The following is a 17,720-nucleotide window of genomic DNA, read 5'->3' as shown; positions in this document are numbered from 1 at the left end:
AATCAACGGGGAGGTTGTTTGTTAGGAGCCAATATGAAATAGTGAGTGTGTTTTGTTAGATGCTAGTCTATGTGATACAGATTACTGAGGAAAAAGACATGAGACTCGAAACAAGTTAGGTAAGTAGTACTGACAAGATGCAGGGAGAACTCTTGAAAAAAAACAACAAATTTTACCAAGACTTAAATTGGTAGTTGTGCTCTTTTCCAAAGCAGAACCATTCTTTATTTCCTCACCAAACTTTGCACATAGATTGATCTGGTGGTGTAGTGGTGCCTTTTGGTAGTTTTGGAATCATGAATAACAGGAACAAGTCTGACTTCAGCTGAACTTGGTTGTGGTGATGCTCTTTTCCAGGGCAGAACTATAAAGCCTTTAAATATTTCTATACCAAACTTGCCACATAGATTGATCTGGTGGTGTAGTGGTGCCTTTTGGTAGTTTTGGAATCATGAATAACAGGCACAAGTTTGACTTCAACTGAACTTGGTGGTGGTGATGCCCTTTTCCAGAGCAGAACTCTAAAGCAGTTAAACTTGGCAAATAGATTGATCTGGTGTAGTGGTGCCTTTTGGTAGTTAGGCATTTCCATGGGAACAAATTTGACTTGCATGTAGACTGAATTGGTTGGTAGCTGTTTTTTATTTCCTCACCAAACTTGGCACATGGAGTGGTCGAGTGGTGTAGTAGTGCCTTTTGGTAGTTTTGGAATTCTGAATAAAATATTTTTGTGGTTTCCATAGCAACAAGTTTGATTTCAACTGAAATTGGTGGTTGTGCTCCATCCTGGAGCAGAACTTTTCAGTGCTCTACTTCCACTTTTCTATATACACACCAAGACATCACAACTCGTAAACATGTTCATGAAGAGTATTTTGTCATTGCGGGAGATATTGATGACTTTGTCTTCTTGTTATGACAGGTTCAGCAAGCAGCGGAAAGTGGCAATCCTGGTCCCAGTGCTACCTTTGACTTTCCTACTGGCCTACCAGTATGACCTGGCATATGGAAATAAGATGAACAGAATGAGGGGTATGTTCTGTTATGTTTTATGTGCTATGAACAAAAGGTATGGGAACACCCGAAACTTTGATTGTCATATGTGAACCACAGGCAAACTGTAGTACAAATGGGGTTGCGGAGCATATAGAATATGACAAGTCTTCTTATATGTCAGCAAAGCGAGCAAAGGTTGGCATCGTACTTTCCTTGCTTCTGAGCAAAAAATATTTTTCATGTCAAAATAAAATATCCCCACCATCAAAGGTACACTTCCATTCCCTCACTTGGCTGTGCTGTCACATTTCTTACCTCATGTTTGACAATTACTCACGTGAAATATGTTTTATTCAACATTTTAAGCGCCACTTGTGGTATTCAGATCATTCTTCGCCTCCATTACCCCTGCCAGCTTCTGGTTGAACAGAGTGACAGAACAAAATTAAGCAGAAATTAGAAAGACATACCATATTGCTTAATTTTATCACGAAGCTGTTGGAGTTTATTTGTCTTATCTGTCGTCGCTATTGGTAGAATTTTTGTAACATTTATTTTACATAAGAACAATTCTGGCGCAATAGGTGAATGAAGCAGGGTAGGTAACTGTAAGTATTCCATGTAGAATAATACATTTCTGTTTCTTCACTCCGTTGACCCGGAAGCTGGAAGGGGTAATGGAGGTGAAGAACGGTCTGATTTACCATGAGTGGTGCTTAAAATGTTGAATAAACATGCTTCACATGAGTAATTGTTCAACATGGGGTTGGAAATGTGAGAGCACACCGCAGTGAAGAAATGGGTGTATACTTTTGATGGTGGCGATATTTTATTTTGACATGAAAAATATTTTTCAAACTGAAGCAAGGAAAGTACATTGCCAACCTTTGCTCACTTCACTCACATGTAAGAACACTGGTCATTTTCTCTATTCTGCGCAACCCATTTGCGCTACAGTTTGCCACTGTATGAACTTAAACATGCTGAGGTATTCTCTTAATGCAAGATGCAACGCTTTGTGTACTTAAGTAGCTGTATATCACTCTCTTTGATCGCACGTCTTTATCCTCACTGTTTGTCAGCTGGCTTTACCTTATCCCAACTGTTTTTTATTCAGTCCTCACTGATTGTATAGACCTGTACATGTCTGGCTTCCAGTAAATCTGGTATATTTATGCTTTCTACATCAGTCTATTCTATATACAGTACCATCCCCAGGCACAAATCCTGACTGTAAATAGGTCACTGCATTGTTATCTAGAAAAAAGTTAAACACATGTTTAAAAACACATTTTTCAAATACCTTTGACAAACAGCTGGTAAGAGCTACTAATCTGTAATTTTTGCATTCATTAACACTACTTTTTTATGGATAGGAATAACAGTACCTTCCTTCTACATTGTTGGAAACGTACAATATACTGATGATAAATTGAATAGATTAGTAAAAGGGATGGAACAATCATTTTGATAAATCTGTTACCTATTTTGTCTGGTTCACTGACTTCGGAAAGCTGATAATAGGAAGTCTCTTACTTCTTGCATAGTCAATGCAATAGACTCAAGAGAATTTTCTACTTCATATACAAGAGTTGGAGTGTCCTTATCGGGATAATCAACTTGTGATTGGTTAACAGGATATTCATTAAATATGTTTGCTTTATCTTTGCTATCAGATTTGTACTTTTATTTCATTCACATGTCATAATTTTATGCATGCAAAGTACAAGCATGCTGCAGCTTCCTCCAAGAAATGCATAGGAGTGATGCAGTTGTAGTTGTAGTAGCAGTGAGAGTCAAAAACCGAGTGTTTAAATTACAGTATTTCCTCTTATTTGGAGGCCTCTTTCATCCACTGCGGTACTGGTGAAAGATGGTTTGATTGTTCCTTTGGTCCCGTTTCAAAAATATATGATGACCTGAAACAGGAATGGGTTAGCCTTTGAAATGGCGACCATGCCAAATTTTAAAATGGCCCTCATTAATTAAACCATGAGCTAGAATTCACACTTGAAAGGTATATGCAGTAAGTGGTAATCTCGCTATTAAACCATGATCATGATGAGCTAGAATTCACTTGTGAATAATATATGCAATAAGCATTATAAGTGGTAAACTCATTGTAAGCTGACACCACCCCAGTAATATCAAAACAATGATAACTGGCATTAATGACATCATAGGACAATAGTAACTGAGCCCGGCACACCTATCTGTATGTCCATTTGGTTGGAATGTCGGCCTGTAGTGATAGTGAGACCTCATGGTAGCTGCTGCATCCTTATAGTTTCAGTATCAAAGTTATTATTGCTTACGTCAGCTTTCATTCACAATGAAGCTAATTTCCTGTTTAAATTTCATTTCAAATGGGCATTTAAAAAGCGTCCTTTGTAATTCAATATTATCGCACACTAATTTGCATAAAGCCATTGTCTGTCTGGATAAGTCACTTTGGACTTATAAAAAAAAAAACATTGCTCATTTCTGCATTAATCTCTCCTCTGTAAAGTCATTTCTGGACGTTTCCTATGTCCGTTGAAGCTGTGGTTAGGACGAAGTTAGCTTATCATAATTTCACATATCAACAATGAAAATTTTACATATAAATGCGAAAAAAAAAACCCGGGTTTTTCTATTTCCAACAGTACTTTAGGTGCCCTATATGCAGAATGTCAGAAGATTCAGGATAAAATAGGTCCTCAGCAACCTGGGCTTGCCATAAAAGACAATTATGTTTATAAGAGTCGACTAACAGGATTGGGCGGTCAGGCTTGCTGACTTGGTTGCCACATGTCATCGGTTCCCGATGGTGCACATCGGTGCTCATGCTATTGATCACTGGATTGCTGGAATATGCCGAGTGCAGCATAAAACTAAATTCATTCACTCATTTCATCAAGATAAACAGGTTCAAACTCATCCTCCCTCTTTTGACGTATGATGTGTAAACATTATTGCTCATTCGCACAATATTTGATCTTTCACAAGGGCTATGTCTCATTTTCCCACTAACTTTTCGTATGCCAAAATCTGAACTTATGAAGCAATTCCCAAACAGGGAATGTTGAGTTTCCATTTCTTTTTGCAATATGCATAAGGATAAGTGTCTACTCTCACTATGTAAACTTTGAATTGTATTCTTGACATGTTTTTGAAATGAATAAGGTTTTCATTATTCATGGTTTTTCATACAACCCCCACATGTGCTACTGTTTGAAGCTGGAGTTTGTTGTCATTTTAATAGTGTTTTCAACTGCAGTTCTGGAACCACAACAGTACAAGAAATTTGCCAAGTGCTTAAAATGGTCTGCTTAGTTTCAGAATAGAAGAAGTCATAGACCTTATAAATAAAGGCTTTATCATCACAAGTAAACTTCATTGCATGAGATACATCAGTTGTTCAATCAGTAAGATAAATCATCATGTGACAAATTCACATGTCTATCACTCACCTGGCTGTTAGCTGAGCTGTCGCTTTAGCCTTGTCACTATTCATGATATCGCTAATGAAAATAATGTTTTTTTATTTCTTAGACATAATTCTGCAGAGTTGATGTGTTTTTTGTGTCCTTTTTGGCCTTCGTTTGAGTCATTTATAATTATTTGTTTTTGAGTTGAGTTTTTGATTCCTTGTGGAGATTTTGATTCAGATGGACTGTACATTATGGGAACTTTACAATCTGTGGACAGTCTGCAGTGCAGCATAGCAGCCAGACATATCACAGGGATGGCCCACATTCTGGCAGAAATGTTATCTCACCCAGACAAGATTTTGTCAACAGTATCTTTGCAACCTAGAAAATAGAAACCTTGTCAGCAAATCAATTAGTAAGATTGTCATGCATGACAGTGATGAAATTATTGACAACTATTCTACCTTAAGTGAAGTAAAAACATTTTACAAAATTGTTCACTCCTTTGGCAGGAAATATGAGGATGATACTTTTTACAAGATGTAACACCCACTTTAAGTTATTATGATTTTAGAGAAAAATTAGTAAAGATATTTACATGGAAGATTAGCTGTTAAGAATATGAAAAATAACAAAAGTCCTGAAATAGATGAATTTCCAATATATTTCTTAAAATATGTTAAGACCTTATATATTTGATGTATAGATTTATTACGGAAATTTCTCATAAGAATCAATTGAAAAGTGGTGTCTTTACATGAAAACCTAAGCCAAATAAAATTAGAACCCTTTGAAAGAACTGCATGCCAATATTTGTCTTGAATTCACTGAATAAGATAGTTAACATTTTAATTTCTAGTCACTTAGTTATAACCTTGCATTCTCTTACATATGAAAATCAGATTGGATTTATACCTGCTAGAAATATAAGTGAAAACATATGATAAGTGTGACGTTAGATTTGAGATAAAAACAGTGACAATCCTGGTTTATTAATCTTTGATCGAATTAAGAAAGGCATTTGATACTGTTTCTGAAAATTTTATCAGTTTGGTATTTAAAAAAGTTCTGAAACATCAAGAGATCGCTCACAGTGCTTTTGATAAGACAGCTAGACTAAGCATCAGGGTGATATTTTCAGGAGAAAAGAGTTTTCAAGTTTGACTGGAAGATAGAGAGTGTTTTAGATTTTTTAATGAAGAAGGGCAGATCATTCCAGAGAGATGCAGATGTGAGAGAGAAGTATCTGTGTCCGAAGGTTTCCAGTTTGGCTGTGGGAATAGAGAGCAGTGAATTGTTGACTGTGGGAATAGAGAGCAGTGAATTGTTGGCTGTGGGAATAGAGAGCAGTGAATTGTTGGCTGACCTGAAGCAGAGAGGTGAAACATACTCTTTCACTCTTAAGTTGGTCAGGTAGGATGGAGCTGAGCCATTGATACAGCAGTGTGTGATACACAAGATCTTGTATTCTACCCTTGCTTTGATTGGCAGGCAGTGGAGCTTTACAAGGACTGGTGTGATGGGTAACTGCTTCCTGCTTCTGGTGATGGTCCGTGCAGCTGCATTCTAAATGCGCTGTAATTTGGTGACAAGATCCTGATTACCCAGGCCAAATGGTGTCATGCATCACATGTCAACAGGTGACAGATGTTAGCAATGTTCCTCACATGGAAGTTGCATGTGCGACAAACATTAGTGACATGGTCCTCCATAGACAGATTTGAGTCTGTGATGACCCCAAGATGTTTTACTATTGTACTCAAAGGTAGCACGGAAATACCAGTTTTGATACAACACCTTGTGTTATTCAAAATGGACATCTCTCAGATTTCTTTTTAAATGAGCAGGGTTGTAAAGAAGGGGATCCACTGATTTGATTTAGACATATGTTATTCACAAATGTGATAGGGATAGAGTATAAGTTATCCAACTTATATGGTCGCAGTTTGAAGACCAATTCACCAAAACTTTTCAATATATCCCTACACTACTTGAGTAACACTGTTTTTCCAGACATTGTCATTCACAGAAGCCCTAGGTGAGTTAACTCCCCTATCTCTCTAAAATGGATGGAATTTGCGTTAAAAAGATAGAACAGTATCATAAATTTAGTTGTAAGATCAAGTAACTTATGAGCTGTCAACCTAACACTGTTAGATCATGGAACAAGATTTATGTTGTCACTGTGGAGTGTGACTTCACCTGTTGTGACCTCATTTGACAACAGAACTGTTAATGATCATTTGCAGCTTCCTGCTCATTTCTAATAACCACAGGTCGGTTTCATGTTAATTCCATTCATTTTAGCTGTAACACTATGGTTTATTCATCATTGCAAGATTAGTCAGTGTGCACATAACAAATGTGTTTCAAGGAACCATTTTTCTCTGGCAATTGTGTAAGTTCAAAGAGTGATATGATTAACCTTGGATCTTAAAGGTCACATATACTCTAATAGGGTACAAATGCAATATCACTCGCTGACATCGTTATAAATGAAACCCCATCATTAAAACTGCTCATTTTGATCTTTAATTACCTTAAATCAAATTTTTTGTCAACGGTGCACAATTCTCAGCCGCAAACAAAATTTCAATCAATCAAAGCGGTGCGTCTCTTTGACGTAATGGTGGGTATAGAAATGAGGGTCTATGCAGTATTCATCTACATTTCAGGGGTTAAACTATTTCGTTTACAGGTTTGTACAAACCTGAAATCGCAAAAGCTGTTGAGAAAAATGAAAGCTATATGTTTTCACAATCTACTATCATTTAGTTTTGTCTCCTGCTTTGCATAGTTTTCGAGTTACAACCCTTGTTTTCATAGACGATTCTGTCAAAATCACTTGGTGTCAATAGGTTGTAATCCGTGTTAGGTGGTATAAACCTACACGTTATTTGTCATCATTCACTTGATGCTCAGTTAATGAATTTATAACAGGTATAATTAGTGGTAACCCCACTTAGATTACCTGCCAAAGGCCCCCATTTGGCATTTCTTGTATCTGGATCGATCAAAGGATTAACCGATAACACGCTGATTGATTAATTAGTTTTATGTGGATTTAAATGGGGGATTTGTCAAAAGGTAGTGTTTATGTATGTACATTTACTAATCTATACTGAATACACTCTGTCGTGTCTGTGTCTATGTAGAACAACACCCTTCTTTGAAAGGATTAACCGCCAATACATTGATTGATTGCTGATTATTGGCTAACTAAATAACTTTTTAAAAAGAATGACACACATTATGCAATTAGTTGCCAGGTGTGCTGTCTTGGGTAACCAATGAAACTATACAGCAGTGTGAAAAACCTGAAATGGTACATCACATTTTCGTATATTAGACTGTTAAAAGACACATCACTTGGAAAATCATAATGAATTATGTATCACTTGTTTTTGTCAGGTAATGGCCTGACATTGCTCCTGTAACTTTAATTTTAATATTTGCATTTTTGTTTTTAAGAAGTTGTCGTAGGTTTCAACAGAATCATTGTTTTTGTCGTTAAGTGTAATGGTGCAGACGACATACACTAGGGCATGCGTGCGAATTATGATTCATATAGGAAAACTATGAAATGTCTACATATTACATTCCTGTACATGCATACAAAGATGATTATAAAGTAATTAGGATTATGAGACCAGTTATAAAGATGTATATTGACAAGTGTCTACATACTGGTGAGTGAACGTTACAAACCAAGTAAATTTAGCAAGTGAAGAAATTTATTGTGGAGTATTTTCACTTCGACCTCGACCTCGCTTAGGATATGTAACAGGTTGTGTCATGCAAACTCTTTTTGGTAATGATTCAAATACATATTTATGTAGTTTTGATTTTCTAACTTGATGAGAACAAACCATACATAATCTCATTAATTCAAATTGATTTGACTTCACGATTTTCAAAAATGACGGCGCCCTGTCTTGGGATGAATGCTATTTACGTTTGTTTTAACCGACTTACAAAAGGACAATTACTTTCTACTGGTAGTAAAAATTGCTTTTGGCCATGATTCAAATGCATATTTAACTACCAGAAAAAAGTAGTTTTGATTTTCTAACTGGATGAGAACAAATCATAATCTCAATAATTCTAATGGACTTTAGCCTGTGACTTCACGATTTTCAAAACTGGCGGCGCCCTGTCTGAGGATGAATGCTATTTCAGTTTGTTTTCACCGACTTACAAAATCAAAATTACTTTCTACTGGTAGTAAAATATGTATTTTATTGATGGACATTAGGATTTTACATGACACTGCTTATAACATAACAATTTCAATTTCATAATCGGTCAATATAAGGGGTCAGTATAATATTACTTACAATAATATTGTCACTTGGACCACAACCTCGTTTCCGAGGAAGAAAGCGTTATATTCATGCAAAATCCTTTTGGTCAGCAATATGTAGTAAGCAGTCTTGATTTTATAAACTCGATGAAACTTGAACGCCATTTTCTATCCCGGAAGCATGGTAGGGGGCAAACCATCCGATTTAGTATATACCACAAGCTTCCACAAAGCTCACTTCGCACACACTAACAACCAATTTAAGCACAAACTGTGGAAGTCTGGTGGAAATCTGTGCATAGTGACACCATCACCCGACCCCAAGGAACAATTGACGGCAACACAACAATTCGGCATGTCTTTGGTGACATCGAGAAATCAGCAAAATGAAGAGCTTCCTACACATTTTCTATACATTTAACTGGAAAACATTCCTTCTATGACATCACTGTAGGGCTCTGGCGACAGAGTTACGTAACCTGTCTGAGGTTTCGTTTGCGGGCGAGAGAGAAACAGACGGCTTTCTAGCAACTTTTAAGCACTTAAAACCACAAGTTTTTTTTAAAAGAAAATGGTGTTTCATTTATGACTAACCAAAAGTCTTTCATATGCAGTGATAAAGAGAGTACCAAGAAATTGAGTTTAGTGGTCCTTTAAGGAACTTTGACCTGATTTAAATAATGAATTTTTTTCATGAAAACCAGCATAAAACGAGTTGAATGAGAATGACTATAACTGTACTGTGTTTGACGAATCAGGGATATATACCTTTGGTTATATAGCCACAGATTTAACGTTATATATCGGCTTTGCCTACCCGTAGCTGATATAGCCACCAGTATACGTCCCCATTTCGTCAAACACAGTACAGTTAACCCAGAATTATATCTTTCATACGATGTCAGGACTAAAACTAACGCAATCTGCATTGGATCAAAGCAGGTTGTGGAGATAAACTATGTCAGGATTTGGATAATGAATGGCCCTAATGAATTTGATGTTCTGGGAATTACATTTAAAAAGTTAAGCATAAAGTAACTTGGTAACAACCATTTTCTGTTTTCATCATTGTATAGACAAGCGGGGAAAAAAATGAAATTCATCTTGGATGACATTATAAGTACATTTTGTACACTTCAGTTTTTATCATATTGATGATGCTCTATGTTATGTTTATGGCTCATGTATTTAACTTTTCAGAGACTGCATAGTAGGTCTCTAACCTGAATAAGTGTCAAAATGTACTGCTCTGTTTCAAGAACAGTCTCATAAGACTATTTTTGCTGAAATGGTGATGAGCTTAATTTACTTTACCATATTTAATCCAGAATAATCTTTATATTTTTGTTTAAAACAATGCAGAAACATGTTATATCTCCACAAACTTGGGAGATCCATACATAAACTGCATTAACATGGTACAAACATGTCACACCCAAATGACACCACCCTGGGCGTCACATGACTTAAGCAATAAATACTTTATCATGCCTTTGGATAATGGTTTGTTCCAAGGTTGGTTTAAGTTTAGTTTCCTAGTCCAAAATTTAATACATCTGTTAAAATAGTTAATACATAGCTTTGATCTTCAAAGTTCAACAGGTTTAACAGCACTCGACACAAATTTACTGACTCCAAGATATTTCTTGAGTTGTGTATCCTTTCAGTATTATCTCTTACAGTAAAACCCCATATTTCAGAACCATATGAAAGTGTTGGTGTTATTTTGGTATCAAATACTTAAATAATTATATTCAATGGGATTTAAGGATATTTGTTAAAAAGCTTGTAAATGGGAAAACAAGCCCTTATACCTTGAAGGGCTAATGTTTCAGATGCCTTTGACCACACAAGTCTTGAGACAATTATTCCTAAATGTTAGTAATATGATACAACGTTAACCTTTTCCCATGTCCATTCCCCACTGTATTTAACATAGACTCCAGTTGTAAACCTGACAATACATGATTATCCAGGTTTACTTGGTAGCCCCATTTTTCACAAAATGTTCTTAACAAATCAAGTTTTTTCTGCAAACCAATAACAGTGTCATCTAATAATGTTAAATTATCAGCAAGCAAAAGTAGTAGGATATAATCAGCTCCATCTCTCACAAATATCCTTCTTAATCCAAAGCTTTTGTTTTCTTCAATCAACTCATTAAAAAGATAAGAGGACAGGGCTTAGAATATAACCCTGGCAAACTCCAGATGAGGTTGTAAATGCTTTAGTTTTAACATTACTGACTCTAAACTAAGCAGAAACCTTTTCATACATATTTGCCAAAAGACAGAACATCTTCTCCTTTGTTTATAAACCTTAAGGTAATTTGTCTCTATTCAAAAGTCAAATGCCATCTTAGAATCAGTAAATGTGAAATGAGATCATAAAAGGACTGTAGAATGAATATGTTATCATCAGTTGAGTAATCACTGTGAAAACCTGCTTGAGATTCATGTAGCAGTTCATGTCGTTCAAGCCATATTCTAATCCTGTGTTCTTCAAATACAGATATGAAAAGTTTACCCATTGTGTTTAATAATGACATTCCATGATAACTGTTCAGATCAGACATATCACCATTTTATGAAGCAGGATTATCATCCCTATGTTCCAACTGTCTGGTAAGATGCAAGTATCCAATACAGAAATAGACAAAAGTTCCAAATATGGCATAAGAAAAGGGACATGTTTGTAAAATTATGGTAGGATCCTCTAGGTACCTTACTAGGTTTTCTGCTGAGCAAAATCTCCGAAAAACATTCAGATGGTGATACTTAATGTTCTTAGCTGCAATACACTCACACTCAAACCAACTTGGCTGTGTATGATATGGCAGATGATTTCTTGACTGCTTTACTTTCATGGCCCCTAAGTACTAAAGTAACTCTACTAGTTTGTCAGCAGGGTGTTTTTTCATTCACATGGACTTGATGCAAAAATCATCTATGATTCCTTGACATGTGTTTGAGCACATTGTTGATGTCTCCAGGTTACGCTCCGATAAGTCTCCACTTTTTCCAGGATACATTTACGGCCCTTTCTTACCTCCCTTGGCTGGCTTTTCATTTAAGCAGATGTCTACACTGGGAGGTTGAGCATACCAGTCACAACTCATTTTTGCCTCTTTAATTATCTGATTAAACTTGGCAACACAAATCATGCAGATGTACCCTGAAAGAGGTAGAAGGAGTTCTTGCATATATTTTTTTTAACCTGTCAATTTGTCTGTATGATTTCCAAAAATCTCTCACTGTGAACAAACCTGACAGTTGTGACTGTTATCTTTGTTGACACTGGTAAGCGCACTTATAACAGTGGCTTAGCTGATTGGCTACTGTGAGAATGTGGAGCCAGCAAAGGGAGGTAATAAAATTATCAGGCTGAGCCATAGATGCATCCCAGGGCATAGTGGAGATTTATCAGTTAGATAAATGCAGAATGAGATTATAGATGTGTGTCTAAATATTTCACCTGAATCATGGAAAATACAATAATAAAGATCCAGAATGCCCAGATTCAAGATAAACTTCGGGCCGAGAATAAATCTCATTTAAAGAAAATCTGGAGCTCAGAGCTACATGCTCGAAACAAGGTGAAAGCCACCAATACATTTACCAATACTGCCAGTCCTGTCCTTTTCCTTTGGAGTTGCTGACTGGACAAAACAAGACATCCAGAGTCTTGACCGTTTGACCAGAAGGATCATGTCTGATAACAGAGCACACCACCCTCGTTCCTCTCTCTTAATCATTATATATGCCAATCAATTTTGGAGATAGGGGGTTTGATTAATGTGGAAGCTCTTCCTGATAGAATTTTGTTGTGTATGTTCGCTCATATTTGTTTATCTGATGATCCTCTCTCTGGTGATGCATGTCAAGACTCATGATGAAAGCATGTTATTCCACAGCTATTTTAAGTGTGCCAAGGTTGCTGGACACGATCTGAAATTTGAAGTTGATTTTGTTGATGGCGATGTATTTACTGGACGGTACAGCAATGGGAGTAAACCAGGTGAAGTCCTTCACCAAGTCTGCCCAGAGTCGGTCCTTTGTGGAGAAGCTTTCTGAGAAGCCACTGCATCATGTGTGGCTTCTTAATCAAAATGTTAACAAGAAATGTTGATTATGGAATGAATTCACAGAGACTGTCCAACACCATGTCAGTGGATGCCCTTCCTTGGCACAAACAGCATATCTTAAAAGACATGGTGGCATGGCTTCCATGGAAACCGAGAACTACTTTAAAAACATCTTGTATGAAACTGGCTGACAATGCTGAAATTTAACCGATTAAGAGGAACATAGCTGATTTAATATACATTTTACAGTACTGTTTTTATAAATTTCAGGAGAGGCTGATAGCATCATGAACACAGAAAATGTTATGTTGGCATTGCCACATGGCCTACCAACATTTTCCAGTATTGAAGCAGCTCGCCTGGACCAGCAAACCAAAGACAGACCATCATAGTCACATTCCGTATTACAGTTGGATTTAAAAATGATTAGTTCAGACAGTGTTAGTGTATTTGCCTTGATATTGTAGCCTTGAGTGCATTCAGTAAATAGAAGTTTTACAATGGCCTCAGAAGAGATCCACCATCCATGCATTATCCAACAGAGACTTAATCTTATTTGTGTCTTGGCAAGCCCTCTTACATACAAGTACAACTTTAGAATGGAACTTTGGATTTGTAGATGTTCACTTTGTTCATAATCAAGAACAGTCTCCTGAATCAGGACAGTGTTTTGTCACTTCAGGGAGTGTCATCCTTTTGATAAATACATAAATACATATCAGTGTCACATCAGTAGTTTTATATCAGGTATGTAAATGTGGAAATGAGGTTGTAAAATGTTCTTTAAATAAATAAAAGTAATGTAATCTGAAATCAGACAACTATCTGGTATATTGTCTCTAACATCCGTATTTATAAGTTTTTAAAAAATATATAACTCTGCCAGTTTTTTATAATGAAATTCAATGCAATTCAATCAACTGTAGTAGTCAGGATCAACATGATAATTTCAATTTTGAATTTGATATTCTTTCTTCAAGCCCCAATCACTCCTCCTGATAAGGCTTTGTTATAAATTTGCCTTGACTGGTGCATTTAAACAGTGATGTTTCCATCAGTCATGCGTACAGAAACTGTAACATGTTAGGAACGACAATTCTATGGATGATCAACACTTCTTTATTGTGCAATAGCTATATTTCTGTATAGATACTTATACCGTTTTCAAGCATCACACTTGAAAGCGGTATAAGTATCTATACTGAAATCTCACTATTGCACAATGAAGAAGTTGATCATCCATAAAAGCCTATTCCTATTATTTCTAGAATGCCTCTCAGTTCTGTAATATGTTGTGTTAAATCTTGCCAATCATTGGAATACACTTATTTTTATGAATAAAATGTTTATCCATCCATCCATGCATCCATGCACATTTGTCTTTTCTGGAACAAACTTTAACTACTCACAGTTTCTTAACCAAACTTGGCACATGGATAGGTCTGGTGGTGTACTCATTCATTTTAGTTGTTTTGGAATTCTGAATGAAATATTGTTTTGCATTCCTATGGCAACAAGTTTTACTTCAACTGAATTTGGTGGTTGTGCACTTTTCCGGAGTAGAACTTAAAGGGGCACTGATGCGGAGCAATTTCCGTGGACTGGTGTAAACATTTGTTATTTTTTTTCTCCCGTGAGTACCCGGATGATATCCCAGAATTCGTGACTGGTTCGTGACCTCTGCTGCGCAATCCGTATGCGCAACTGAGAGTTTAATTATAGACAGATCAACTAAGGTCAAGTAATTTTACTTCAATACAAAGGTATTATGAAAACAAATGAAACACTTTGAACACGTCTCTAAATTTTGTCTCATAACCCTAATTAGTTTACTGTCATATTTGTTTGATTTTGAAATTTAATGAAAGAACACACAGTCTGCTTATACAAACTTATATATAAATTTCTAACATGACCGCAACGTTTATACATTGTATAGATTGCCAGTGTGGATCCTATTTTACACACATACGCGATCTAGTGTGTGTTTTCTGTCAAATAGATTCTGCTGAATGCTACAACAAATAAATTAAAATGCAAATAATGAATGTAAAACAGACTAATATTATAGAACAATGTCAGGCTACTACCTTGTTCAGGAATGTATCCATCAATATCCACATACAAGAACGATATTCCATTGATCTGCAGCTGGTAAATAATCCTGCTCTGTGTCGTCTGTCTTACAACAGTCTAATTCGCGAAAAAGTAACACACGGTTTCACGTCTTTCACATTGGTGAAAACCTGATAAACCTCTCATTGGTCACCCAATATAGCACACCTGGCAACTTATTGTATGATGTCCGCCATTCTAAGTAATTTAGTTAACCAATAATGAGCAATCAATCAACACAATGGTGGTTAATTCTTTTAAGGGAGGATGTTGTTTTTACACTTGCACTTTACGACAGGGTGTAGTCAGTATAGATTTGTACATCTACACACACTGCCTTTTGACAAATCCGCTGTGGAAGATAAAAGTAATTAATCAATCAGTGTGTTATCGGTTAATCCTTTGATCGATGTTTGTTTTTGTAACTCAGCTGATTAACCCTCTTACATCACTTACATGCACATATTACATAACATACAATACATTTGCCGCTACAGACCTTAATTTATAATGTTGAGTATTTACTTTAGACAGGAGAAGTGCCAAATGGGAACCTTTGATGAGTAACCAAAGTGGTGTTACTACTAATTATACCTGTTATAAAGTCATTAACTGACCATCCAGAGAATGATGACAAATAACACGTGTAGGTTTACACGATCAAACGCGAGTTACAGCAAGGAAGATGTAATCTGTGTGTCGCATGCAGCCTGAAAACACTTATGGGCTGAAACTGTTTTGAGGATACCAACGGAACTTCGTTACATAAGGAATACATACAGGCATTTGCTGTGTACTTGGGTAAATAGGTTTACACCTAGTTTGTTTTTTTTACGTAAGATAATTTTCAGATTTCTCTACCAAAGGCAAAGTCATCGTTTTTAGTTTAGGAATTCATATAAATTAACTGTGTGTTTTTATTATCATAAACAATAAACCGGGGTAGCTACCACAGCTACCAAAATTTACGTATGATATTTACTATCACAGCTGAACCAACAAAAAGACCATCAAAACTATCTAAATGTAAAGCTTTGCAATTATTCGGACTGAAACAAATGGCTTGCTACGTGCATGCTGACATCATATTTTCACATAACAGGATTAAATATCGAGGTTAAAAACACAGAAATAGGATCAAATTGGATCAGTCACTATACTATCCAAGCATCCGGAAAAAAACTACACTGCTGGGATATTTTGTTACAATCAGACAAGGAATACCATGGATATTTTTAAATAACATCATCTGATGAGCATCCGGCCTCCTCACTTTTTAGGGTGAAGAAATCCTGCTAATATGGACAGGAGCCCAGTCCTTATGTCCGTCACGGTCGAGGGAGCGGGTGCTGACCAATTTGCAACTTGGTTTCGTAATTAGACCGTTGGCGAGAAACATTATTCGCTCCGCATCAGTGCCCCTTTAAACCTAGAGCGGTTTTGGGTATTACTGAACAGCTAACACCACATCCTGTCTAATTCATACCGTGTTTTGTCCCACATATGTATAATTAATAAAACGGTGAACCTCTCAATATGCATTATATTCACGTGTGCCTAGTAAACCTGTTTCAGCCAAATGTCTGACACAAACTAATTGTCAGAACTGCTCTCTTGTCGGTTCTGCAGAACAATGAAGTCGGACTATTCCGAACAATGACGTTGGGCTTTTCTGAACAGTGACATCAGGCTATTCCGAACACTCCTCAGGCTTTTCCCAACAATGACGTTGGGCTTTTCCGAACACCCGTGTTGGCTTATTCTGGGCTATTCGTCTGGCTGACGACCTCTATGACGAGTGTTTATGCTCAACTGCGGTCATTTCATTCTTATTATATACTCTGATCGCCAGGTTTTTACTGAAAATGTATTATTTAGTCCATTCCAATATATAGCTTGAATAATGTAGAGTTTGGCCTTGAACATCAAACAGACCAACCAGTAATTGAAACGATGTTATGGGTAAAAGGTATGAAGATTTGCTTGCAATTTCAGGATGAGTTTGTTCCGAATAAGGAATAAACGTCATTATACTGTAATTTGAGAAAGAATGAAAAGAAGAACAAACAAACAAACAAACAAAAAAAACCCGACATACTGCTTATTGTGGTCTGGTCTCGCCTTAATATTCAAAGATGTCTTCACTCAATATACTGATGTAATAGGTACATGCTCTATAAAATTAAAATGTAATATTGGAATCATAACAGATGTATTACACATGTATTAGAGCATGCATGTTGTTGCTAACAAGGTCAGATACTGTAAATCATGAAATTTATGCATCACGAATTTAATGTGAGTGAGAGGGTCTAGACTAAAAATAGTAAAATGTGGCATGCTGTCATAGCACATGCAGCTGTGGGCTATAAAAACTCGGGATCCATTGAGACATCTACAGTCGTACCAGTTCAGTCAGCATACCAACATCTCCACGTCAGCACAGTAAGTATGGTTTCACTTACTTAACTCAACAAAGTGCGCGACCGCACAGAGCATTTGTAGGCCTGAGGGCATCATGCTTGCACAATGCAACCGTCGAAACGTTGGTGTTAATATTTTTTTCCATTTCAAGTTACAGACACTAAAGATTGTCCACTGCTCCCTTCTTCTTCTTCCAACATGGACCACATCATGAGGGCTGAATACATCAAATCCCCTTGGAGGTACTTTGCTCTTCTCCAGGATGAACGTTATCATGTGAAAGACGTACTCATCATCAATGAGGACCACATCTGTGTCACTTATACTGTTTGTAAGTCGGAATCCTCCAAAGAGACAGAAGTCAAAACACCCAAGGCTGTCCCTC

The 17,720-nt window shown here is 36.6% G+C and overlaps 1 protein-coding gene across 2 annotated transcripts in view; it reads left to right on the top strand.

The window, feature by feature from the left end:
- LOC137291213 (plasminogen receptor (KT)-like) overlaps positions 1 to 14,153 on the top strand; it is a 43,950-nt gene extending 29,797 nt beyond the window's left edge. For both annotated transcript variants that reach the window (XM_067822503.1, XM_067822504.1), the window contains exons 4-5: positions 923 to 1,032; positions 13,067 to 14,153. In XM_067822503.1, the coding sequence (XP_067678604.1) occupies positions 923 to 1,032; positions 13,067 to 13,188 (232 nt within the window). In that variant the 3' untranslated portion in view covers positions 13,189 to 14,153. The remainder of the gene's footprint in view (positions 1 to 922; positions 1,033 to 13,066) is intronic.
- Positions 14,154 to 17,720: the final 3,567 nt, after the last annotated feature.

Source organism: Haliotis asinina, chromosome 7, assembly GCF_037392515.1.
Source record: "Haliotis asinina isolate JCU_RB_2024 chromosome 7, JCU_Hal_asi_v2, whole genome shotgun sequence".
Taxonomy (NCBI): Eukaryota; Metazoa; Mollusca; class Gastropoda; order Lepetellida; family Haliotidae; genus Haliotis; species Haliotis asinina.
The sequence above is the reverse complement of the archived record's forward strand: the minus strand, read 5'-3'. Positions and strand labels throughout refer to the sequence as shown.